This window comes from Ambystoma mexicanum, chromosome 9 (assembly GCF_040938575.1).
Source record: "Ambystoma mexicanum isolate Mex_15411 chromosome 9, UKY_AmexF1_1, whole genome shotgun sequence".
Classification (NCBI taxonomy): Eukaryota; Metazoa; Chordata; class Amphibia; order Caudata; family Ambystomatidae; genus Ambystoma; species Ambystoma mexicanum.
In genome coordinates, this window is record NC_090931.1 from 653,643,808 (window position 1) to 653,669,063 (window position 25,256).

Here is a 25,256-nt window from a genome sequence, read left to right on the forward strand (position 1 = left end):
CGCTCCAAAGAAGATTAAATTGTTCTTCGTCCTTGGGAGAAAAGGAGTATTCGCTATGGCTTGAAGGACGGGAGGTGTGTAATACCCGCCAAAATAATAAGGTTCCCCATTTTAAAACTGGACAAAGGAACATGTAATTTCATTTTATGAAGCCCGTTGATCTGAGAGGACACTGCTGTACGCCAAGAGAATGGAAATACCAAATATAATGTAAGTTTTACTGAAGATGTGTTTATAGACTAACAAGTCCAGGTTTCATCTTCTGACCGGTATTGCTTGCTTACATTGTAATGGGTTGTTGGTTGGGGCATATTTTGACGACACGCAAACACAACCTGTATGTATTTGTCTTTGTCCGGGGCACATGGGCAGTCCAGCACCGAAATGCATTGGCAATTCCCTTCTGAACTAAAGTACCTACAGCAACCCCATACGTGTGTTTCAGCCTTGTTGTGCCTCATCAGTGAGGTGGAGCTGTGCCTCTCTGAGCACAGTGAGCATGGAGTCCATGTCTGGGTTCCTCCAGGTTCCATCAAAACCCCAAGTTCGTTGCTAATATTCCATTATAATGCCGTCTATGTGTTGTTCAAATTCTTCCGTCAGCATCCGCATCCCATTGCGAGCTAAAAATACTCAACAGCACTAACCTCGCAAGCGCATCGTAGACTTCAACTTTCCACAATGTTTTCTCTGTTTCCATTGTTTCTGGTTTTTGTTCATTATTAGGTTTCACCCGGTGCAGAATTAAAGGGTAAATGGATACATCTGAGTAAAGAACGGCTACTGAAATATATTTTTGTTTTATACACAGCTACATTCTGCCTTTCTGCGAATGTCATAGTTTTCAGATACTGAGTGATGGTTTCTTCAACAGGCAGTGGCAGATACACCTGAACGGATGGATCACTATTACGCTGATGTGTGACGATCGCCCGGGACCGATCTGCCCTTTGGCGGTGCCAGCAACAAGGAGCAACCTGTCATCTTTTACGGTGGTCTAGCAAGAAGCTGATGCCAAAGCCTTGTGTTTCAAGGTGTGGCGAATGCGCTGCTTCTACCAAAAGGAACACTGTGTGCCTCATGATAAAGATTTGATGCTCGAACAGAACAAAATGAAAAATGTGCTTGATAATCGAAATTGCAGATGTTATCGGAGCATTTATTGTGAAATAAAAGCACATTATAAATTGCAGAGTATTGGTGTTTGCTTTAAAAATTGTTTTTTCTATTCCGATTTGGGAGGTGCTGTGCTGTGAGAGGATGTGTGTTGCTATTCCGGGTTCTACGTCAACTGACGTTTATACGTAGGTGATGACTGTGCGCATTTGGCTACACTGCCCACTAACGTCATGAAAATAGGTGGCGAATATCGCTAGGAATACTGATGTCAGCTTCAGGGGTGTGGGGGATATGATTTAGTGCTGCGAGGGCGGTTCAATTTAGGGTGATGCAGCAATGGATAAGATTAGCACCCGCGCCCAGCTCGTTGATTTTGCATGTGTAAAAGTGAAGAAAAGTAAGGTAAGGTGCATAGGAAATGTTTTTACGATCGATCAGTTTGCATAAAACCACATGCCCGAAAGCTCGGGACAATACCATTTTTGAGGGCACTATTCTTTTAAGTAAACCTATGCAGTATTCAAGGTATGAAGAAAAGACAAATGAAAAGACCTCCGCCTGTAGGATGGACATGTGGTATGATCAAACACTTTTTTGATATATGAAAAGGTCAAGGATTTATGCAGAATGGTCAATTTAAAAAAAAGGGAGGGGGCTGAAAAACTCACCTACATATAGCCGTAGAATAAAAATCAGTTTGCTCCGAATCCAGAGGTGCAGCAGGTAAGCACCGAGAGTGCAGTGAAAACTTTCAGACACAGTAGTTATTTATGTAGATACTAAAGAGTATAAAAGCAGGTTTAACATGCCCTTGTATAAGAGAGAGACATGTCTGGGTTATTTTTGTTATATTTAAGACAGACAGAGGTTCATATATTGGGGTAAGATTAAAAGACAAAATTAAGTATGTCACTTTTATTAGAAAAAGGCACAGAATGTTTTTTATCAAGAATCTATTTAAATAAGAATGAATACATTATGGCATGTTTAATTAGGATGGCCACATGAGGAGCATTGGTAGAATTAAAAAGGTTTATTATGAAGGATTTATATTGTTTTTGTATATTATAAAAAGGATTTTAGATCCAGTAGTATGAGTTTGTTTGGCATGAACACATTTTTGATGACTGCCGCCTTTGCTATTGAGAGTGCTGTCAGTATAGTATAGTATAGTAACGGATGTTCTATTATGATAGTTATTGAATGTTATTTGCCATGTAGGAAGAGCCTAAAGACACATTGACATCTCAAAAGGCTCCTGCTTATGGGGTGGTCATATTGAATCTAGCAATTTAAAAGGATCAGGTCCAGAGTAATGAACCCTGCCATGTTTGTGTTGAAATCACCGGCAGAGGGTGAACACGCATATGATTCTGTTGGGAACTTTATCCCGAGAGTGAAGGGAAATATATTGATAGCTGAGATTACTTTTATTTTTTTGATGGGTTTTAAAAAAATCAATTAATGAGCAAGGATATAGAGGATCCGCTGTGGTACAACACACGGCCAATGGGGAGTTTTGAAGTAGTCTCAAGTGTATGAATATTGTCTCACTTTTCTGCACAGGCTGCAGAATTAGTGGCGCTGATTGTCACGCTCAAGAATTATGCAGACCAGGAAGTAACGGTGTACAGTGACTTTGCCTTTGTGACGTCAACGGTGCACGCAGGGTTAGCACGTTGGAAAAAGTAGTCCTATTGGACTGACGTAGTAGAGTACTACAACTCCCAGTAGCCATTGTAGCTGTAACATGCACAGCTCACACTAAACGGGTAGATTTTAGTTCACATGGAAATTAGAAAAGCATGGGGGAGAAAAGGAAAGTGTTGTATGTATAGATGTAGGTATGTTAGTTGCAATATTTAAAAGTGGATGAGCATGTTGAATTATTGCGATAAAAATGTTTTAAGATTATAATGAATGAGGACTTGAGAAGCGCCTCAAGATAAGAAAGACTTGTGGACGCAGAGGGGATGTTCTTTAAACCCCTGGCAGTACTATGGCAACAAGGCAGTACTGTTAAACCAGTGATGCCTGTAGCCTTAAGGGTGGCGTTTGAATAGCTACACTACCCTGTGTACGTTATTAGAAGAAAAAAACTCACTGCAACAAGTGTAAAGGATTGGTTTGCTTTTTGCATATAGTAGAATACGTTGCATTTTGTATAGTAAAATGTTTTGCAAGTAAAAAGATTATTGGGCACACATTGTGCACAATTAAGGAGTCAAACCAATACTTAATGATCCCTTTAGCATTTGCATATAGACTCTGATATATGATCATAAGGATATGTCCTTTTTGAGGTGAATTATTAAGTCACCATAGCCAAGAATCGTAGCACAAAGTGTTTCCTAGATGGAGAATATGGGAATTAATAAGGGTCATATTTTAACCTTATTTTGTGTCGAGGAAAAAGTCTGTGGGTACATAAGATTGTTGCTTAGAAAAGGCACAGGTTTTCATAGACAGGTCACCAGCTGCTGAATAAGGTCTGTAAGATGACGTAATAGCTTGCTTAAGGAAGAGAGTAGAGAAATTAAACAGACCTAGAGGAAAGGATGGTTGCATGGCCTATCACGGGCATTACATGCTTTAAGAAATTGGACAGATTTAGGAAAACCATCTTGTTCCACACAGAGTTACAAGGAGGTGAATGGGGATATTTCTCACACCTCCATATAGAATTAGGAGTGCTGCCCGGCAAACGGTAGAATTGTTAGGAAAGGAGCTACGTGTGCCTTTTTATTGTCATTTCGGCTCCACTCAAGCGACAAGGGTGTGGGGTAGCGCACAGCACAGAAGGAAATGTTGCAACAACCAGAGATGCTGCGTTTCGTGTTTCCAAACTTTTTACTGGAAATCAGATCATAGACTCACAAACTTTGTTGAAAAGGTGGCACTATCGTTCCGGCAGACCCTTTATAGTGAAAGACATTATACCATCTGCAGTTGCGGTGTTAGGCAGACGTGCCTGGCCATTCCAGGATAAAAATAAAGATCCAGGTTGAAGAATCCACAGCACACCCACACCCATCGGAAGCAAGCATTAGGGAAGAACCACAGGGCGTGCAGGTTAAATCTATGGTGAGGAAGGAAGCAGTCAAGTAAAGGCAAAGAGTTTATTGAACTGTGGTTTATTTTGTTCTCTTACTGAAGATAAGGGAGTTAAGAGAAGATATTCATTAGTGAGCCACAGGAGCTTGTCGACTTTGGACTGGGGCACACTTAAGCCTTGAGTAAACGGAAGAGTATGCCAAATTTGGAATTCTTGTTCAACAACTGGAAGAGAGCAGTATCCCGATTCTTTTCTTACCGACTTTCTCTTTGGAGGTGCCTATGGTGATGCCCAATGACGTTTCACAGGTCGTTCTTGCTTTTCTCGAGTTTGTATTGCACGCATACCCTGCGCTGGTGGGGAGAACTACTAGCATTCCTATTTTCCTGCAAGATCCTAAGAATGGCCCAACTGTGAGAAGGTTGCTTATAGTAATTACTGAACAAATCCTTCAGCTTCCTGAGTACAGTGGGGGAAACACAGATGCGCCTGTCACCGGATAATGCTCATAGTCCGGTTAGCCTAGTATTATATCACTTGGTTGAAGAATGTCCACATCTTGTAGGGAGACAAACTGATGTCAGAAATGTCTTGAGAGACCACAGAAATAATGCAGAGCTCAATCGAATATTGAGAAACATCATACACCAAGTGAATGAGTGCTCAGAGAGAACCTTGAGGATGGAGTGAAACTTCGTGGAAGAAGATAAAAGGTTCAAGAGAAACCTTTTGTTTCATGCTGAAAGAAAAATCTTCATGTCATCTGGTCTAAGGCAGATTCATGGCATCGATTGGGAATTGCTGTACTTCATTGAACATCCTGAATGAGACTTTTTGAGGAAGAGATCCAGAGCCTACTTGCTGTAGTCTTCTACTTTTTGCTGGAGAGGCATCCACAGTTCATCTGGCGAAAGGATGATTCTTTTCTATACAACAAGAATCCTGTTAATCGTCCTGAGATCAGTCAGCTGCTTGAAGAACTTATAGAGAAGATTAAGATATTACGGAAAAATTGTATGATGTTGCCCGATTTAAAGTTACTTTTTCCTTCCTTTAAAGTATGGGCATCACTAGTAGCAACTTCATCATGACGGATCACAAAAGACGTCCACGTTGTGCACAAAGTTCATGGTGCAAGTTTCGTACATGTTTTATCTATGCCTGCATTATATTGATAGTGAAAACAAAGAGGTGATGGCTGGAAGGTTTAGAATGAATCTTAACCACTGGCATTGCTCTGGGCAACCCTCCAGACTATTGTTCTTCACCTGCCAAGCCATTACAGAAGGGGAAAGACCATATGCAAATCAGGCTTGGCCCCACCCCAAAAGGCGCAGTCCAGCCCGAACTGCTAAGTCACATCCCTTCTACACGAGACCACACATGTTTCGGCCTTGTTGGGCCTCATCAGTGAGGAGTAGCTTGGGTCGCTAGGCCCAGCAGGCACAAGACCCACGTCTAGGCATGCCCGTCCCACTCGGGGTGACAAAGCAAAAACAGAGGCAATGGCTGGAAGGTTTAGAATGAATCTTAACCACTGGCATTACTCTGGGTAAGGCTCTCATAACCAGACTAATGTCTGGAAGAGGGCCGCCCAGCACCCCCCTTGTTTGCATATTTTAAGTAACTTTGGGTATCACCCTAAGTTAGTAGGGGAATCCAGACGTGGACCTCCTTGCTCACTATTCTTAGAGAGGCACTGCTCCACCCTACTGGTGAGGTCCAACCAGACAAACACATGTCTGGGGTTGCTGTTACTCTTTTTCAGAGGAGAATTGCCTAGCATTTCGGTGCTGGACTGCTCCAGGGCAGAACAAAGACTGATCTGTTTTGGATATTTCTCCTCTGTGAAAGATAGTGGGCTAAAGGCTCTCATAACCAGGACTAATGTCTGGCAGAGGGCCTCCCAGGACCCCCCCCCCTTGTTATTTGTGATGTTCATAGTGGTATTGCTCTCACTTACAACACACACTGCAATCTTTGTAGAGACGCATGAAGCAAAGATTCCTGTGTATCCTCCTGTGCACGAGAAGGGTACAAATGTGACAACTATTAGGCAGCCGAGATCTTAGGTTATTATCCCTACTTTAGAAGTACATAAGAAAGCACATGTCCCTGTAATAGACAAACATGGGTTACCTTTTGAAGAGAGGTCACGTATGGAGATAGATTATAGGAGACTCTATGGCCCTCTCATGCTGCTGCTAAGAAATGGCATCAAAGTAGATAAAGGCTTGTAGAACTTTCTCCTACACTGTTAGCACATGTGAATACACATAGTCCACTGATGAATGTTTCTATGATTGTTCCAGTAAGAAGAACACATGCTGACATACTCCATGACATGATTACAGAGGCTCATAAGAGAAAAACGAGGCCCAAAAGAAATACTAGGGGAGAAGGATTATGAGCTAAATTATTACGACGACATTACAGCACAGAAGGAGGACCTCGAAGGAGGACATTCTTTGTATGTGTACTTCTGCCTTATAGCATGGGGAAGTCTAAGATCTTCATGTCTATTGAAATAGACGTCCAGATAGCACATTGTCTATCACACATAGCAGACCAAGAAGCCAGTTCATGGGTCGAGATGCTTAACTCAAATGGGCAACTGAAAAGACAGATCCAGATGAAGGTGACTATGTACAAGACACAAAGGCAAGAAACTGAGCTCATACCAAGAATCACGTATTCAGATATGAAAAATCTGGAGTAAAAGGAGCAGGAATCAGATGCTAAGTAAATGGCAAAATTGAGGTTTCAGGCAAATCTGCAGAAGAAATGCGTAGATGGAAGAACAGAGACCAGATGCAGATTTGGGGATTAGTACCATCACCTGATGGATGGGAAGGAGTGGTAATCTGCAGAGCTTGGGTGGTCATTGGTTGTTATCAACCAACCATTGACATAGTGCCGAATGGATGCAAGCCTACATGGCCAAGACTTGCTAAACTATTGACCTGGGTCGAAGACAGAGGAGGACCCTTGCAGATAGTGCCTCTGGAAAGTTCAAAGTTGTGCTTCAGAAACAATGGCACAAGAAAATCAGAACTGTGGTCGAATTTCTGATGTACCAGGAATGAAACTTGGGACAGCAGTAATTAGGGATCATTATTGGGCTTGTGGATCAAAAGCATATATGAAGTTGCCCAAAGATTGGGGAGGAATATGCACCTTGGTGAATGTTCATGTTCCAGCGTTGGTGATTCCTAAAAGTGACCTGAATATTGACAGTTTCCCGAATGTAGATGCTCTTCTGAGGAAGAAGAGATCTGTGGAGCTGATGCATCGAATGAAGAGGGAGAATTACTTTTCTGCTAAGCCAATAGAAGCTTTTGACTCTATCCCGTATGATCAGACTGTTCAGCCAGACTTCATCAGTGTTCACGATAATCTTCATGACGAGTATCCAGGTTGGAGCAACTACTAAATGGTTACAGATAACCAGATGGGACAGGTAACCAGATGGGAGCTTCTGCAGGCGATCAACACCACCATAAATGGATTCAATGCCATCAAGGAGGAGCTGAGAGCCATACGACTGATGATTCTTCAGGACAGATATGTCTTGGATATGATTACAGCTATGGATGGAGGTGTTTGTACAAAAATCAGAGAATCATGTTGCACATGTATACCTTCTCACAACGACTAGAATGGCACCTTAACTGAGGTGCTAAGGAAGCTACACGTCCAGATGGCAAAGTAGAAGACATTGCTGCTGATAATTGGTTTGGATCACTTTTTTGGGTTCCACGATGGATGGCAGACATGTTCAAGTTCCTTGGAGCCCTGATTGTGTTAGTGTTGCTGGGATTCTGTGTGATCAAGATAATAATCACACAGTGCAAGAAAACAGCAAAGAAAGCCATAGGGATGAAGAACATGATCGATGTTAAATCAGGATGGAAGGCCAAAGATCTAACAGATGATGAGATCAGAGACTTGTGAAAGCCAGTATCCATGCACCTGAGGGGACAACATTCATGTATCCAAAGAAACAGAAGTAGTATGTGGGAAGATGGATCTATTGCAGTCCAAGTGGACAGTGCATGCTTATGAATTGGAATAGAAATGAGCATGTGAAATCAGCTGGATGCCTGAAAGGAGTAATAAAGATATGGGTCCCACAGTTCTTCAGAAAAGGATGTCTGGAGATGAAGACTGAGGGGAGAGTGGTTGATGAATCGCCCAGAGGGGGAGTGTAGAGGAGGGGCTAAGTACCCCCACCTCAAACATCTTGCCCACAGCATCTGTATGTTGGATGCCTTGTGAAACCTGTGCAGTACCAGTGATGATACCGATACCTAGGAGAATCTGGGAAGCAAGGTTCCTATTGAGGAACCCATACTTGCATATGAGACTTTATGATGGTCATTTGAATGAAATCCCTGAAGAACCAGAGTGAGTGAATGAATGATGAAAAAGAATGGTGATGTCACCACCACCACTGTCAAGCAGAGCAAAGTTGATGTATAGGAGAAGAGAAGCGGAGACTAGAGAATGCAGACAATTCTATAAGGCATCAAGAAAGTATTGAGTTAAATGACATCTTGGGATCAAGAGGAAGAACTTAGGCTGCAGACATAATGAAGATATCAAGCTATTTCACAGGTGTACACATGCAAAGAAACGCAAGCAGATGAAGTATTCTTAAAGGCTAGCTAAATAGTGAATAGATTGCTGCATGCACCAACATGTACATATATATTTTTTATATTTTGGAGTCGGTAAAGGATAGATGTTCCCACTACATACAATAGCAGATCGGAGTAACAGAAGGAAGGCCGTTTTGTCAATTTTTCCAAGTGTGACCCAGTTGGAAAACAAGTGAATTATAGGGGAAAACTCAAAGTTGAGGTTGGATGAACCAAGAAGCCAAGGCCATATCAGACTCTGGTAAGCTGACTTTGAATACAAAGCGTGTGAAAGAACAAAGCTCCTGTTCAAAAGGAATGGACAAAAACAAGATGTCAGTTGTCTATTAAAGAATAGTGTTTTAATACACTGAAAGCTTAATTTCGTGGTCTTTAGTCACGTGGGGAGAAGAAGTTGGATGAGCGTGATGATCACACACCTATGCACAAGGGCAGAACGTGCCTTCACTCTCCTGAACTCCCCACAGCAAAGAACATGTTCAAGGCCGAGTTCAAAGACCTAATTGACAGTGATTGTGAGGTGATGATGCATTGATATGCTAATTGGTGGGAAGCTATGGTTAAGACTAGCTCATCTGCACCTGTACTCTCCGCCTGCGTACTGCCAACGTAGGTTGGAAAGTAACCAATTAGACGTTGTATATTTAGTGACGTTCATAGTGACATATTTTAGGGAAGGGCTTAGTTGCCCCACCTGATAAGAAACAAATCATTTTCTTCCACTGCCCTAAACGAGTATGGATTGTATACGTGATTGGGCCTTATAATTTTCAATGGATTACTTTTTGTAGGTCTTCTTGAGTGCTTTCGGGGAAGGTAAGGTGGTTCACTGTGCAGATCCCTTTGGGGACCGAGCTCCAAAGTCTGTTGTTGATTACGTACAATGAGCTACTTTGGCTTACCCTATGTACTGAGGCACTGTTAGTAATGTGGTGTTTCTGGGTCTTAGTGAACTTATCTCATTATTGTGATGTTCTTAACAATTAATTCTGGCCCATCTTAACCGTCTAATAAATTGACAGTTGTGTTGGTGGATGGCTTCCTGGGACCCAAGTGTAGGTTTGTTTGAGGCCTCTGTGTTCAGTGCTGTGTTGATGCAGTCACAGTCCTGGTCTTGCAAGATTCTTCATGGATATGCATTGGTGTGGTAATATTTGGTTTGAAAGCATGAGTGGCTATGCTTGTGTCACTTCTGTAATCTATGGTGGTGAATTTGCTTGCATACCGCTGCATGTCCCATAGTTTGAGTTGGATTGCAGTAGCCCTGTGTGCAGCGTTGTGGCTTCTTGTATTTTCTTTTTGTGGATGCGGTCGTCCTATCATGTAGCCTCCTTGTGTGGTGCCTAAATCCTTATATATAACATCTCTCCTGAGTTGCTTAAGAATACAGGGGTGTTGGCACGTGTTCTGCCAGTAGTCTGGTAGTGTGGGATGAAGAGTCTCTGGTCTTGATGAGGGAAGGTGCATTCTCCCTGTCCATGCCTCGAGCTGTGGTGATTGCTTGAGACCAAAATATCTGCAGTATGCACAATCTGTTGTGATTCTTCTTGTTGGCCTGCTTCCATCCAAGAGTTGCATGCTTTGCATGTACACATTGTTGCTTTGATATAGTGATTGTGATCTGGTCAGGGCCTTTTGGGCATGGCCCTAGTAGCTGCAGGTTCTACTGGAGAAGTTCATTGAGGCGGGTGAGTGGCATATGCAAAATCGTCTGGGTCTAAGATTTTAGATGGTGACAGAGTTTGTGTTATGTAGAGGAGCAGATGGATGCCTCTTCTCTAGTCTCTGCCACCTCACCACTGTCTTTTTGGAGTAGCAGACAGAGAGCTACAATTGGGACCCATGCACAAGTTTGAGACACGTCCATACTGCATCGATTGTATGAAAGATGATATGCACTTAGACCGCAATTCAGAAGATACCCTCACATTGAGTCAGAGGAAGGCATTTACCAAGAAGATGCCCACTGCCAAAGTGCCAGAATGCAGCTGCGGGAATTATGAGTAAAGATTAAGCAAAAGTCTGACGATAACAGAAGGACGTCATGAAGAAGATATAAAAGCCTATGTGTAAACGATATGAAAATACTTAAGACTGATGGTGTAACTAAAGCACGAAGAGAAACATGTACCTAAAAATGAAGTAATCATGCAAATAAGATGATGAAGTAACTTGCTGACCAATAACTGTAAATATGCTGTAATACAAGGTAGCAAGAGCATATAGAAGCTTGCTAAAAAGAGGTACATACACAACATTTAGGACGGCCATTGGAAGAAAATGGACGACAGCCCGCATTAAGGAATAAACCCAGCTGCCTCAAAATACGAGCATAGGAATGCAATTTGAAGAATTAATGAAGAAGCTGTTTTCGTGTGAAGAATAAGGAAGTACGTTGGCCTGAAGTCAAGGAGGCTATTTTGAGAGATGGGTGCAAGGCACAAAGGGAGTCTAATGAACAGACCATGTGCATCAGATATATTTCTGCTAAGATTAGGAGCGACAAGAATATTTGCAGATGTGAAGTGTTGGACAAATACAAAGGCAAAAGAGTAGGTGAGGTGGAGTGAGCAAGTCTCTAAAGGCTAGATGGGCTAATGACACCCTGTTTAATAAAATCATATAGCAGTCATTGAGGCTGAAACGGAGAAAATCGTGGTCTCCTAAAACGTGATGAGGAACTCCAAAACAAAGACTATACATTAGAGCTTCAGTTAAGATATTGGTGTTCTCACGCTCCCTCGAACGTCCTAGAACAGGGAGCAGACTACGAGGTCAACTACAAACGATAGACATTGGCTAAGTATCAGCTTGAGGAAATGCAATGGACTCATTGGGGAAAACAAAGAATAAGTTGATGCAGCTTGAATACCTAGGTTTCGTTCTGTTCACATGCTGCTCAGGAGCCGAAAGTCCAAGGTTGATAGAATTGCCAACCAATCAGAAGGCCTGCCACACACTTTAATACACAATGGTGCATTTATTAGCCCGCTGCATTATTCTATGCTATAATAAATATGTGACGTACATAAAAGTAACTCAGGGCGTGTCCTACAGACGAGGGGCAGCCAATGAGATATTAACCAGTGTATGATTCTATAAGTAGATGGGTTTCCCCTAATCCAATCCCTCCCTGCGATAGGTTTTTATAAAATGCCATGTAGGATGACGTCATAAATGACATATGTGAAAGTATATAAACTCTGTACAAACATAATTATGTACTTTGATAGCTGTCCTATCTCCCGGCTTTTTTTAATTGAGATTAAAGCAGTATTTTACCATCTTCTTTTGGTCTGTACGGTTATTTGGTCTGTGATATTTACTGATAATTCCATCTAGCACATAGAAGACGCTTCAAGGTGCTAGAGCACAGTTCCATATTCTGAGTCCGCACATCCCTCAAGTTACAGCTGTGAAATTAGAGCACCCTACTCCTATTGACTCCACCCAGAACTTTACCCTTAAGTCCCTTTCTCTGCACAGGTGGAACTGGATGCCTTTTAATCCTTTCATTGGGTCATTCTTGGGCTTTTGAAGTTTCCCTCTTCCTTTTGCTGCACAAAGTAAGGTATTTTCTTTATTTCTTTACTAGTCTTGTCAGCTGCAGATCTTGGTCTCTGACTCTAACACTCTGTGCTTGAAGTGCATGCCTGGGACTCGCTCATTCGTGGGATCTCTGTAACCTGTGTGATTGAATGTCGCTCAGTACTCCTGGTGAATGCCTCCAGCATTGAGGGGGGAGTTTTTGAAGGGGCCTCTTCCAGAGACGTTCAAAATCTCCATGGTGTTCAAGAAGCAATTGAGTACTCGCCTGCTTTTATCCTTAGCCACCAGCCCTTGAAACCGCTTTCATTAATGTCTTCAAGATCAGGAGCTGCAGAGGACCGAGAGCTAATCCAGTGCCAAGGAACTACCAACGTCTGACACCAGGTCATGCCCTCGGCCAATGCATTGGTGTTCTAAGACCAGCACGGTACAAAGCCCTGGTTCATTGCCCCTGAGAGGCCTGCCCCAGAGGTTCCCTGTACCTTCTTACTTGGACTTCTTCTGAGGCTTCAGTCTCTGAACTACTGCGTCCAGACATTCTGTGATGCAAGTTGTCATATCTCGCCTCATGCAGGGTCTGTAACGCACATCTGGGTGGTGTGAAAAATGCCAACCTGTGCTTTATAATTCTTTGATAACCTTTGACACCATTTTCAGCCCTCTGCCGTTGGATGTGTCTGAATCCCAGCCGCTGTCAGTATGTGGTTCTTTAGATGAAATGTCCCACCTTAAGCCTGACCTGGGGCTCTTGCTGTTGGACATTGCAGGAAGGGACACCTGTTCTCACTTCATCCAGTTTGCACCACTCTGGCAGCATCAAACAAGCAATGCTTCTGGATTTGACCCTTCAACTCCATGGGTGAGGACAGATTTTTTTTTTCGCGCAAAGCTGGAAGACTTTGCAACAAGGGGATGTTTTAGTGCCTTAAGGAGGTAAATACATCGGTCATCCACTGTCCGCTCCACCGACTGCTTGAAGTCCTAATCCTGTGACACAAATCCCACCAGTAACCGTCATTTCACCATCCACTCACCCTCTACTGCTGTTGCCTCATTCATTTCATACTTCCCCCTCCATGGCCTTATGAGCCTGACAGCATTACTGAGCCCAAACACACATTCACCATGATAATTCGCCTTGTCCCCAGGTTGACCCGGGGAATGCACTGCCATATTCTGCGAGAGCTTTCCTTCAGCAGATTTTTCAGCGAGTGCTTGGGAATGTCTATGCCAGAAGCTCCTTTAACGGAAAAGGGTGATTTTGGTTGGCATCGGTCTTGGGAAGCAGCGGAGGCAGCAGAACCTGCATTTGTATGTGAACTAATGTTTTGCGGAGGTTTCTAAGGTGTTGGAAAAGCGGCAGTAAACTAATCAGCCGTTGGTTCAGGTGCTTGCCTCGGCAATCCCTTGAACAAGTGCTTCTGTCCCTCCACTGTTTCCTCTTCAGCCTCCGATCCACCATGTAAGAATGAGAAGGTGGACAAGTTGCTTCAGATCCATACTGCGGAGTCAGTCCCAGTGACTTAAAGTGGTTTTGGATGCTTCTCAATGCAGAGGTGTCTAACTGGCCTGTTCGCTATCTTGAACATTAACTCTGTCGACATTTATTTTTGCAAGAGGTTTTTAACAATGGTTACCTGACCACTGTTTTGGTCTGTACTAGTCCTTTATGAATGAGTCTGCATGGTGGCTCTAAAGGTGCATGCCTTCATGTCCTGCTCTGGTATCTGGATTTCCATTTTCTGGATTGTCTGCGAGGAACAGGCCGTACCAGTGCAGGGTGCTCCCTTTCAGCCTCAGTTCTGCACTTGGAGTATTTACCAAACTGATGGCAGCCTTAGTTTCCCCATCTAAGTCTTGTTGGTTTCCATGTGTAGCCCTATATAGAAACCATAGATATCTGCAACCTTCAGGCTGCAACAGTTAATTTTCTGAAATAGATGCAATGCCGGTGTGGCGGTTTTAATGCCTACTAGGCCTTATGCTGTCTTTTCTCTTAACTGAACAACTGGTAATGCTCTAAATAAGATGTGTTCTGCTCCGCTTGACAGCCCGTAGAAATGTAAATCTCCAGAGTCAACAGACATCCATTCCCATGTCGCAAATTGATGCCTGCGCACATGTACTGATCGGCGCAAATTAAGTAACCTTGTAACGGGAATCCTTTGTATGGACAGTACCACTCTTTCTTTTAACCACAGATTCATCTCTGTTGGGATAGCGAGTGACTTTGCAAATCTGTCGGTGCACAACCTCTGGTCATTCCAGGTCAGAAATGAATGCATCAACATTATGGAACAGAAGACCGTCGTCCTGCCTCTGTTTCAGGCATTCCAGCAGTCAGAGGTGATTAGGTATTATTCCTGAGAAATTCTACCACAGCAGTTTTTATGTGAACAAACCAGGGGTATAAAGTCCAGTCCTTTGTGTGAACTCACAGTTAAACTTTGGTAGTGAGGCCATTAAATGGGAAGTCGGCCTCATGCCGGTCATCTGGCCGGGATACTGAATCAAGAAGCAGATTTCCTACGATGTCTTTCTCACTCACTCCACAAGTGGGAACTAAGGGGCATCCCTGTTTTGGCCCGTTACCTTTATTCCAGACACATATAGTCCCATTCCAAACAATCTCGGAATGTATACCTACTTCTTACCAGACAACCTTTCACCTTGCCTTTCTTCTCACCTACCTACCATCTCTCGTTTGCACTGCACCCTTCCTCCACTCGCCTATTAATTTACCCTCCATCATGCGCCTGGACTTTACTCCCTTCCTCCTTGAACTCAATTGTCTCCTTCTTTCTTGTAGCCTTCAGACAAACTTTGTTTATCTGCTACCTCACCCTTTCCCCTCGCCATCTCCCACCTCTCCTCCGGCACTCTTCCAATCAGACACTCCACTTCTCCCAGGATTTCCAACCTCCGCTCTCCCACCTTATCTACTGCACTCCACATGCTCCTTTTCCCCACCCCATATCACTTTCCCTCTTCTGGAATGCACAATCCCTCTCTGCAACAAGTAGTCTTATATCAGTGACCTTTTTTTAACCCTTTCACCCTCACCCAGCCATACGGATAAGGGGTGTATCAGCCACTTTTACTCGCTACAAATAGGCAACTACTCCCAGAAAATAATAGGGAGTACACGTACTACAAAAAATAGTAAACCGACAGGTAGAACCTTGGCCCCTGCTTTCATCCACACAACTCCATGGGTATGTTTGGACCAGTAGTGCACGTAGTACCACTGTAAGAAACCACTATTAATGCTTGATCGAAAGAAGTAAATGTGTATATTTTAATGTGCATGATTAACTAGGTGCAAAGAAATTATTATTATAAAAACATTTGTTTTCCAGCTGAAACTTGCTTATAATATACTCCCATTGGGAATTGGCCTTACATTTCTACTCCCAAAAAATAATTTTACTTAATTACTCCCACTTCCAAATCTTATCTGGAGCGCTGCCCTCACCTTTCACTTATCACAGAAACCTGGCTAACCCCTCCTGACTCTGCTGTCCTATCGGCTCTCTACACTGACTCTATCATCTCCCACACTCTGACCTGTTGGAAAGGGTGTGTAAGTGACTTCAACCCAGCAATCCAACTAAGTCAATGCTTAGGATGGGATGCCCAATGGAAGCCCTTATTTATATATTTTTATGTCAAAGTTCTTTAAATCTGGATGATGAACCCTTATATAACGCCCCTCTCTTTGGATCCCCCTGACCTCACTGAGCCAAGAAGTAGGTTTGTTTTGCAAATTAAAAGATGTATTTGAAGAATTAAACTATATATATATATATATATATATATTCACACTTTTATGAACAAAAGAATATCTGAACAGCACACTTATGAATATGCACAGTAATCAACAAGGGGTAATATTACAAAATTGACAAACTCTTTAATCACTTAGGAGTATGAATATGAAGGATACTGAAGCAGAGAATACCTTATATGATTCAAGGAAATGCAATAATGGGAAAGAATGCAACCCAGAAATAACTTAATTTCAACAAAAGACAATATGGTCACTTTTTCCCCTGTGACTACTCACTCCACCCCCCCCCCCCTATGCAATATGTAGAGATGGAAATGAGGGCACACAAGTTTCGGGAAGACAATCAAGAATGCAGTTCAATCCCAGTTCCCCCAGCAAGCTTAGAGAAACCGGTATGATTTTAAAACAGGCAAAACTACTTTTGAATGTGATTGCGTTGAAAGTGAAAATATGCTAAATTGATTTTAATTCACTAAAAGAGATTCAGGATGAGTGATAGTTACTTGAGATTGGTTCAGGTCAACACTAGCCAGGACAATACCACTGGGGCTGCTGCTCCTCCCCAACTTGGTGAGCTACGCAGGACGGCCTCTGGTATCTCCGACACACAAAGCAGGATTCATTAGCCTCGTTTCCTGGCCTTACGTTTTCTGATCTACAAGGGTTTTGAAAGTAATGGTTTCCTGTCGAAAAGGTCAAGGGTATTTCCCTCCTTTCAAAGCCTTCTTGGTTTGCCTTCTTTCTGCCCTCCTTCAGCTGCCTTCTCAAAACTGCTGCTTCTTCATGTGCTTTGCCTCGCTCAGAGTGTGCTCTCGTGCTCTGCCTTTTATCTGCATGGGGAAGTTTAATGCAAGTCAGGTGTGAGTGATTGTCAGTAATTGCCTGACTTCGCCTGACCATAGTAGCGGGACATGTCAGGTACACTGCTCGGGTGTGAGTCTGTTTTCTTACATGTGGAAGTGTTTGTGAAGGGAAAGGGTGCAGTGGTAAAGTTCCCACGTATCCTACCTGGTAGGATGGGGTAAAGGTGCTACCGGGACATGGATACTGCGTCTCGCCATGCAGTGACCCACTCCCCAAAAACCCCTCACCCAGGTGATTGTCCCACACTGGTCCTCCCCCAGGGTCTGGATTTAAAGGCGATGGCTGTGCCCTGGCCACTTGAGAGAGAGAGAGAGATCCCCGGGGACTAGCGGATGAGTCACCTTCTGGTTTCCCACACCTTCTGGTTTCCCATGGCTTGTGTGTGGCTTGGTTGATACATACCAAATAGATATATTGCACCAAGTGTGTAACAAGGATGAAGGCTGTGGGAGCAAGGCAGTTTTGAAACTCTGCATACTCCCCTAGCTTCAGTGCTAAGGGTTCTTGCTGGCATGGACATTTTGGTTTAGACAAAGAACTCTCAAGTATATGGAAACACAGGCCCCCATTTTCCCTTTCTTGGTAAAATGGTTGCAAGCTGATCAAAGTCTCAGGCCTGGCCCTAGCGTAGCATCGCTGCTGCATTCAGTTAGTGGGGCCTCGTAGAGCTTCCTTACCCTCACGTAGCATTGCTGCGGCATTCATTCACTAGGCTTTCCTTGTCTTAGCATAGAAGCGCTGCTGCCTTTATTCAGTAGGGCTTGTAGAGCTTCCTTGCCCTAGCGTAGCATCACTGCTGCATTCATTCAGGAGGGCTTCCTTGCCTTACCATAGCAGCGCTGCTGCCTTTATTCAGTAGGGCTCGTAGGGCTTCCTTGCCCTAGCGTAGCATCGCTGCTGCATTCATTCATTAGGGCTAGTAGGGCTTCCTTGCCCTAGCGTAGAATCGCTGCTGCATTCATTCAGTAGGGCTTCCTTGTCTTAGCATAGCAGCTATTTTGACAGAAAATTAAATTGAGCCAAATTGCAATTCGCAGCAATTTTTCAGTGTGCGTAAATCGCGATTATGGAAAAACTATAATGATTGGAATGTCGTTTTGGGTTTGTTGGAAAGCTTAGGATCTTAGCATTAAAATGACAGTTAAATTTTGCTTCTAGGACGTGCGGTTCAAATGTTACGGATGTTTTTGTGAAGGTAGATGTTGCAGAAATAAAGTCAAGATTTCAAATGACAGATGCGCTTTACAGATTTGAAATCAACAGGATGGACACAAGATTCTATAATGCAGTTCTGCACAGGTTAAATGGTTGGAAGAGGATTACTTTAAACTAAAAGATTGGTTATGGACAGTTCTTGACTAGATGCTCACTCCTAGCTTTAGAATGGAATGGGCCTCGTCAAAGATCTGGTCAAGGGGTTTGGCTTCACTCTCGCCACCGGACGGTTTCAGGCCCTCTGGGTTCTGCGTTCAGCACTGCACGGCGGTCTGCGGCCTCTTGAACTTGATCTGACGGGTCTTGGATACAGCTCTGCTTTCTGGGTCTGGACCTTGGTTCTAGCACAGGGTTCTTGGCTAGAATAGAACAGCTCAGGCCGGCTGTTGAATGTGAGAATCAGGTTGCTAGATTCTACAGGCCTGCTGAGAAGAGTTCAGCTTTTGTTTTAGGCCTCTCTGCTTCAAGGTTCTAGAGTTTGGGTTCTAGAGTTCTGGTCTCTGGATCTAGATCTGGAGTCTCTGTCTGGATATTGTCTGGATCTGGTCTGGCAGAGTGCTTCGCAGGAATCTGTGAGTAGTGGAAAAGAAGTGTTCATTATCTGTCCTAAACGGTCTCTTTTTATGTGTTTCCAAAGTGGGTGGGTAGGCTGATTCTCTACGCCCAACCCCCTACTGATTTGATAGGTTAGAGGATTCTCTGTCCCCTGACTGGAGAAACATTTACCCTGCCTTTATAATTTTCAAATCTCCTATTACTTACCTAGTCTGTCTCTACCAGGTTAGTACGCCTAGTGCCTCTACCTGTGCAGGGGGTTATAAGTCTTAAAAGTCTTAAAAGGCAGGGAACAAGTATTTTACCAATTGGGTATTTATAATGTGCCCAAGCAGCAAAAGGTGTTTCAAGGTGCAACAAGACAGGTGGGTGCGGGATACGGGGATGGAAAACAAAAACGTTCCTACTAGGCCTGGTCATTCGAATCATGCAAGTGCAGTAACCAAGAGTGCAGGGATAGGGGGTAGGGAAGTGCCAGTCAGGGCGGAAAGGGCACATTGGTTATGTGAGTGCGAAGGGGAGGCTGGGTGGACAAGTGCCAGGGGAATGCAGAGGGCAGGGGAAAGAAGGTCCACATGCTAAGTGCGAGGGACGGGGCTGGAAGGGCTCAGTGGGGTGCAGTCCCAGCCAGGCTAGTTCAGGGGGAGGGGTCAAGGAAGGCCAAGTGCAGGATAGTGGGGTTGGGAAGGGGGAGCAGTCAGAGGACACCAAGTGCAGGGGTAGAGTGGTCGAGGAGGTCCTGGTGCCCTGTAAGAACTGAAGGAACCAGGCAGTCAGTCAAGAGGTAGAGGGGGACATTAGCAGGGGAGGGTGAGAGTGAAGGAGGAAGAGAAAAGGAGGGCCTTGAGAAGCTTCCGGAGAAAAGGAGGGCCTTGAGAAGCTTCCGGATCTTAAGGAGATCCGGCTCAAGTCTGAGGGGGTCAGGGAGGCCATTCAGGAGGGAGGCACTTGCGAAGGAGAGAGATCTGCCCTCTTCTCTTTGCTTGGAAATGCGTCTGCTCTGCAGAGAGATTGAGCTAGAAGACCGAAGGGCTCTAGCAGGGAGGTATTTAGGGAGAGAGAAATTTGGATGTAGTGGGGTCCCAGGCACCAAAAAGCCTTGTGGATGATGCAAAGGGTCTTGAACCTTAACCTTGCAGCAACCTGGAGCCAGTGGAGAGATGCGGTCGCTGGGTTTGAGGCCAAAGATAAGTCTTGCCGTTCTATTCTGGATTAGTTGAAGGGTGCAAAGGGAGGAGTTATGCAGATGGAACAAGAGGCTGTTGCAGTAGTCCTACCTGGAAAGGACCAGAGCTCTGGAGAAATTAATTGCTGAGGATAGATGAGGAAAGGGATAATGCCTCTGAGGAGGTGCAGCCTGCACCTTCTTGGCACGGTCTGTGATGTGAGGAAAGGAGGGAGAGGAGTTGAAGATAACACCAAGGTTGTTTGCCTCGGAGGAGGGCGAAGGTGAGGGGAGGGGGCCATGGAGGGCAGCCAGAGTGTACGGGAGGAGGAGAGAGCTGGAGCTCCAATGAGAAGGATCTTAGTATTACTGGCATTAACACAGAGATTGTTAGCAGTGCACCATGCTTGAATAGCAGACAGTTAGGAACGAGAGAGGAAGAGGAGGAGGCAGTCAAGGGCAGCTTGAAGGAGGACTGCGTGTTGTCCGCATAACACGAAGTTGGGAGAGAAGGCAGAAATCAAGTGGGCTAGAGGGGTTCCTAGTGATTGCATCGAATGCAAAACCATCGGAAGAAAATGCATCGAAAAATGATTTTTAAAAATGTTTATTTAATGGGGGGAGAGGGTGCCCCTGTTTTTTTTGACCCCTTAAAACCCATTATAGTAAAAAAAAACTTTACCTACAAAAAAATGCATTTTTTCGATTCTTTTGCATTCGATACTATGCATTCGATGAAATGCCTGGATACAGGCTAGAGGTGCTCCATTCTCCCTTCTGGTCCGACCCATTCGGCTGTACACTCTTGATGCCTTCATCCACACTGACCTTTCACTCTCCTCCTTGTTGATCACCCCTCTCCTCCCACTGGGTCCTCTCGGCCCTCTGACCACACCCCCCACAGCCTTGCCAACCTCATTTACAAACATCAGTCCAATGAAACGAGTGTTAGCTGCTGCCTTCGCATCCACCTTCATTGCCCCTCTCCTCCCACCGCAGAATCTACCTCTGACTCTGCTCTTAGCGACCTCCATGTTGCCATTACTAACACTCTGGACATTCTTGCCCCAGTCATGAGGATCTGCCTGAAACCTGCCTCTAAGTGTAACACCTGGTACGGCTCTGAACTTGCAACCATGAAACTCCAGTGTATAGCTGGGGAATGGCAGTGCAGTCTCTCCAATCGTTCCAAGAAAAGGGCCCACATCCAGGCTTGCGTCTCTGGTGCATCCAACAATATGGCTGCATTCTATAAAATCTGCAAGGAACTAGGCAACCCTTCTGCAGTCTCCTCCTCCCCTCTCCCATCCCAGGCCCTCTGCAACGCATTGGCCACACACTTCTCTACAAAAACTCAGGACATCCTGAGCACCCTTGCTTCCCACTCCCCCTGCCCCATCCCCAGGCCCCTGCCTCCTATGGCCTTCCACCATCCCGCTGCCTTTCTCTCCTCCTTCCCTATCTCACCTGATGAGGTCACCAGAGTTGTCTGCTATGTGAAGGTCTCCTCCAAACAGGTTTCCCCCTGTTCCTCAAGAACCATTAAGGACAATATTGTCTGTTGCCCCTGCACTTGCTGATTCATGTAACCACTCTTTTGCTACTGGATCTTTCCCCTCCTCCCTCAAGCACTTAAAAAAAAAAAAAACCTTCAGCAGACCCCACTTGTCCAGCCAACTACCTCCCCATATCATCACCCCATTCCTTCGGAAACTCTTGGAGAAGCTGGCCTTTCCCCAACTTACCCAGCACACTGATCTCTTTGGTTGCCTCCACAACAATCAATCTGGATTCCGAGCATCCAGAGGCATGGAAACTGCACTTCTGATCACCTGTGAGGAACTGCTTGCATCTTTATTTTTTTAAAAAAAAATTTTTTTAAACCGTTATTTATTTAGCTTGACAACACGCAAACAAACAAGACATGCGCATGGCATGAAAGCAAGTTACAATCATATGCAGTGAATACAATACTGGGACATAGTGGGTATATCACTCACATTAATGAGCCAGGGACTAGGTGATATTACAGATAGAGGGTTGAAGAGTCGCCGCTCACAGGGTGGCCACAGGAGAGCGGAGAGCGGAGGACGGGGCGGAGGATTCAGCATCCGAGTCTGTTCATGGTAAATCTATAGCTGCGGAACTTCCACCAGATATCCCTTGGCCTCGAGCGTGGATGTTGCAGAGTATCCCAGGTCTCTTCAGTATCTGACGCCCAAGTGACTGCCCTAAGCCACTGTGTATACGTGATTGCTCCAGGTCAGAGCCAGTGCATTAATATGCAGCGTACAGCTAACCGCATGCAGAGGCCTGCTAGCTTCCTCGAATCGCGCCCTAATTGAGGAAAGTCATGGAAAAAGCATCGTGAAGGGGATGGGTCTACAGTGTGATCTAGTATAATAGACAATGTGGAACATATTTCGGTCCAGAATTGTCAGCCGTGGGCAGGACCAAATCATATGGATATATGCAGCCTGATCGGAGCCACATCTAGGGCAGCTGGAGGAGAGCCCACTGAACATGTGGTGCAGTCTACTCGGGGTGTGGTGATATCTGTGCAACACTTTGAATTGTATTAGCTTAAATCGAGAGTTGAAGGATATATTATGGGTGCATGCACAAATACAGGACCAGCATTCGTCAGTTACCTCGACCCCTAGGTCTTCCTCCCACCTGCGTTTCAGCGCAGAGAATGAGGGGGTAGCTCTGGTTTGCATCCGGTTATAAAGCCTGGACACCTTCCCCCTTAAGGAGTCGAAAGAGCACAGCTCCGCAATTATTGGTTCATCAGGTGGTACTGTAGGGTAGTTGGGGTATTAATTTTTGAGACTTTTCCGGAGAGAAGAGTATTGCAGCCATGCTGATGGTCTCCGTTTCAGGGAAAGTGGGAGATCCGACCATTCAAGAAAGTTACCCTGTACATAAACATCTCGGAGTGTCACGTATCCTGCGTCGGCCCACCAGGACACGATAGACTGTGGGACGTATGGGACCTCTGGGAGGAAGTTCCAGAGCGGCAGGTCCCCGTTGAAGGGGTGGGGTGTGTCTAGTAATTTCCAGATTTTGGAAAGGGCAAGAGATGTATTGGCAACTGGATCAGCTGACCCAGGGTCAGCCGGCGCGGGTTTGAGAACGAGAGAGCGAATATCCCGATCACAAACTGTCAGTCTCTCTAACCTAACATGAGGGGGAGGGTCTGTGGTGTTAAACCAATGACCAGTAAATTGGGATTGTGCTACCAACAAGTACCTAAGGAAGTCCGGGGCGCCAAATCCACCGTACTCCATAGGGGTGGTCCATGTCGCTAGTTTAAGCCGGACTGCGCAAGAGTGCCACAAAATGGAGTTGATTGTGGGGTGTAGCGTCCGAAAGAAGTCATCACCTGGCCATAGGGGAAGGTTAATGAATCTATAGAGGAGTTGGGGCAGCACAACCATTTTAAGTATCCCTTATTCGGCCTGCTAGTGAAATAGGGAGTCTAGCCCAACTAGCGGTTTTAATGGCCAGGTTTGTAAGGTAATTCTGATAGTTGTCCTCACGTAACATCTCAGAGCGACAGGACACCCCCACCCCGAGGTAAGTAAATTTGGATTGGGACCATGTGAACCCCATAAGGTCAGAAGGGGGACGCGTGCAGTCAGTGAGCGGGAAGAGGACAGATTTAGAGCAGTTCACCTTCAGCCAGGATATGTGTCCAAAGCGGACCACATCCTCCAGAATCCGGGCAAGGTTGGTATCTGGAGAACGGAAGTATAACAGGGCATCGTTGGCATATAAGGAAACCATGTCGGCTTGGCCCGCTGTTCGCAAGCCTCTATGAACGTGTAACTGACTCATCATGACAGCAAAGGGTTCCATGGCTATAGCGAATATTGGTGGGGAAAAGGGGCAGCCCTGTTGCGTTCCCCTGGCTATTTGGAGGGGGAGAAGCACCTGTCCTCCGTGCGGACCCTAGCCGACAGACTTTACTAGAGCAGCTTAACCCAGGATCGAAAGTTGGGTCCGAATTTGCGTTTCTCCAGGACTAGACATAGATATTCCCACGATACCGAGTCGAAGGCTTTCTGCATATCCAAGGTGGCTGCCACTGCCTGCACTTTCGGGCTGATCCTACTGATCACGTTAAATAGACGTCTTAGGTTGAGGGAGGTGGATTGGCCAGGGACAAATAATGTGAGGCAGAAATGAGGCTAGCCCTAGGGCTAATAATTTGGCGTAGATTTTGACATCACAGTTAATTAGTGAAAGGGGCCGGTGCGAGCCGCATTGGGTGGAGGGTTTGCCAGGTTTACGTAGGACCGTTATTACTGCCTCCCGGAGTGAGGGAGGGAGGGAGTATGCCTTCCTCACAAACCTCCTCCCACAGGGCCATTAGATGAGGGACCAGAAGGGATTTAAACTGTTTATAGAATTCGATGGGGAGGCCATCAGGGCCTGGGGCTTTGCTCGATGACAGACTCGATGGCGTCTGAGAGCTCTTCGGGAGTGAACGGCCTCTCAAGGAAGATGCTGGTGTCAATGGAAAGGACCGGCCGAGAGAGGGAGGCTCTCCAAGTAGGAGTCAATCTCAGATATCGGGACACTATCAGCTTTCGAATAGAGGGAACTATAGAATGTTAGGAACTCTGAGTTAATGTCTTGTGGTGATGTGGCCAGTGTGCCATCGGGTCTTTCTATCGCTGGTATGTTGGGGGCTCCGAATTCTCGGCGTATTAGCCTGGCTAACATTCGACCTGGTCGTTCTCCCTCACCGTATTTCCTTACCAGATGGGGGCTGTCTAAAAATGTAACCTCCCGTTCGGCCAGACTACGGAATGTGTCCAGCTCTGAACCCAACAACGCCAAGGTCTCAGGGGAGTGATCTAGAGCATATTGGGCCTCGAGGGTAGCTAGCGTTGACTCGCTTCTAGTGATATCCGAGCGGATCCCTTTTAGGATACCACTTCCCTTGGAGATGGCGATACCCCTGATGTATGCTTTAAAGGATTCCCAGAGGGTAGCTTGTGATGAGACAGAGTTGGCGTTAAGTTCAAAAAAATTCCTCGATGGAGGATTCAAGTTCAGAGCTAAAGACCGGATCAAATAGGGAGTGAAGCCACATTTTCCATTGTTTAATTCTATCATAGTCCTGACCCCAGTTCAGGGAGATGGCCACTGGCGAGTGGTCAGAGAGAGTTCTAGGGAGAATCGACAGGTGGGAAAGGTTCCTTATCAATATGTCTGATATGAGCCACCTGTCGATCGTAGAATGTGAATCGTGCACTGTGGAATAGTAGGAGT

The 25,256-nt window shown here is 45.1% G+C and overlaps 1 protein-coding gene across 3 annotated transcripts in view; it reads left to right on the top strand.

Moving 5' to 3' along the window:
* RILP (Rab interacting lysosomal protein) overlaps positions 1-25,256 on the top strand; it is a 259,539-nt gene that overhangs the window by 170,838 nt on the left and 63,445 nt on the right. Inside the window, exon 6 of one of the 3 annotated variants that reach the window (XM_069615408.1) lies at positions 875-1,192. The exons of the other annotated variants lie outside the window; for them this stretch is intronic. Coding sequence (XP_069471509.1) covers positions 875-1,001 — 127 coding nt within the window. The 3' untranslated portion in view covers positions 1,002-1,192. Of the gene's footprint in view, positions 1-874; positions 1,193-25,256 lie in introns of those variants that run through there. 3 annotated transcript variants of the gene reach the window in all.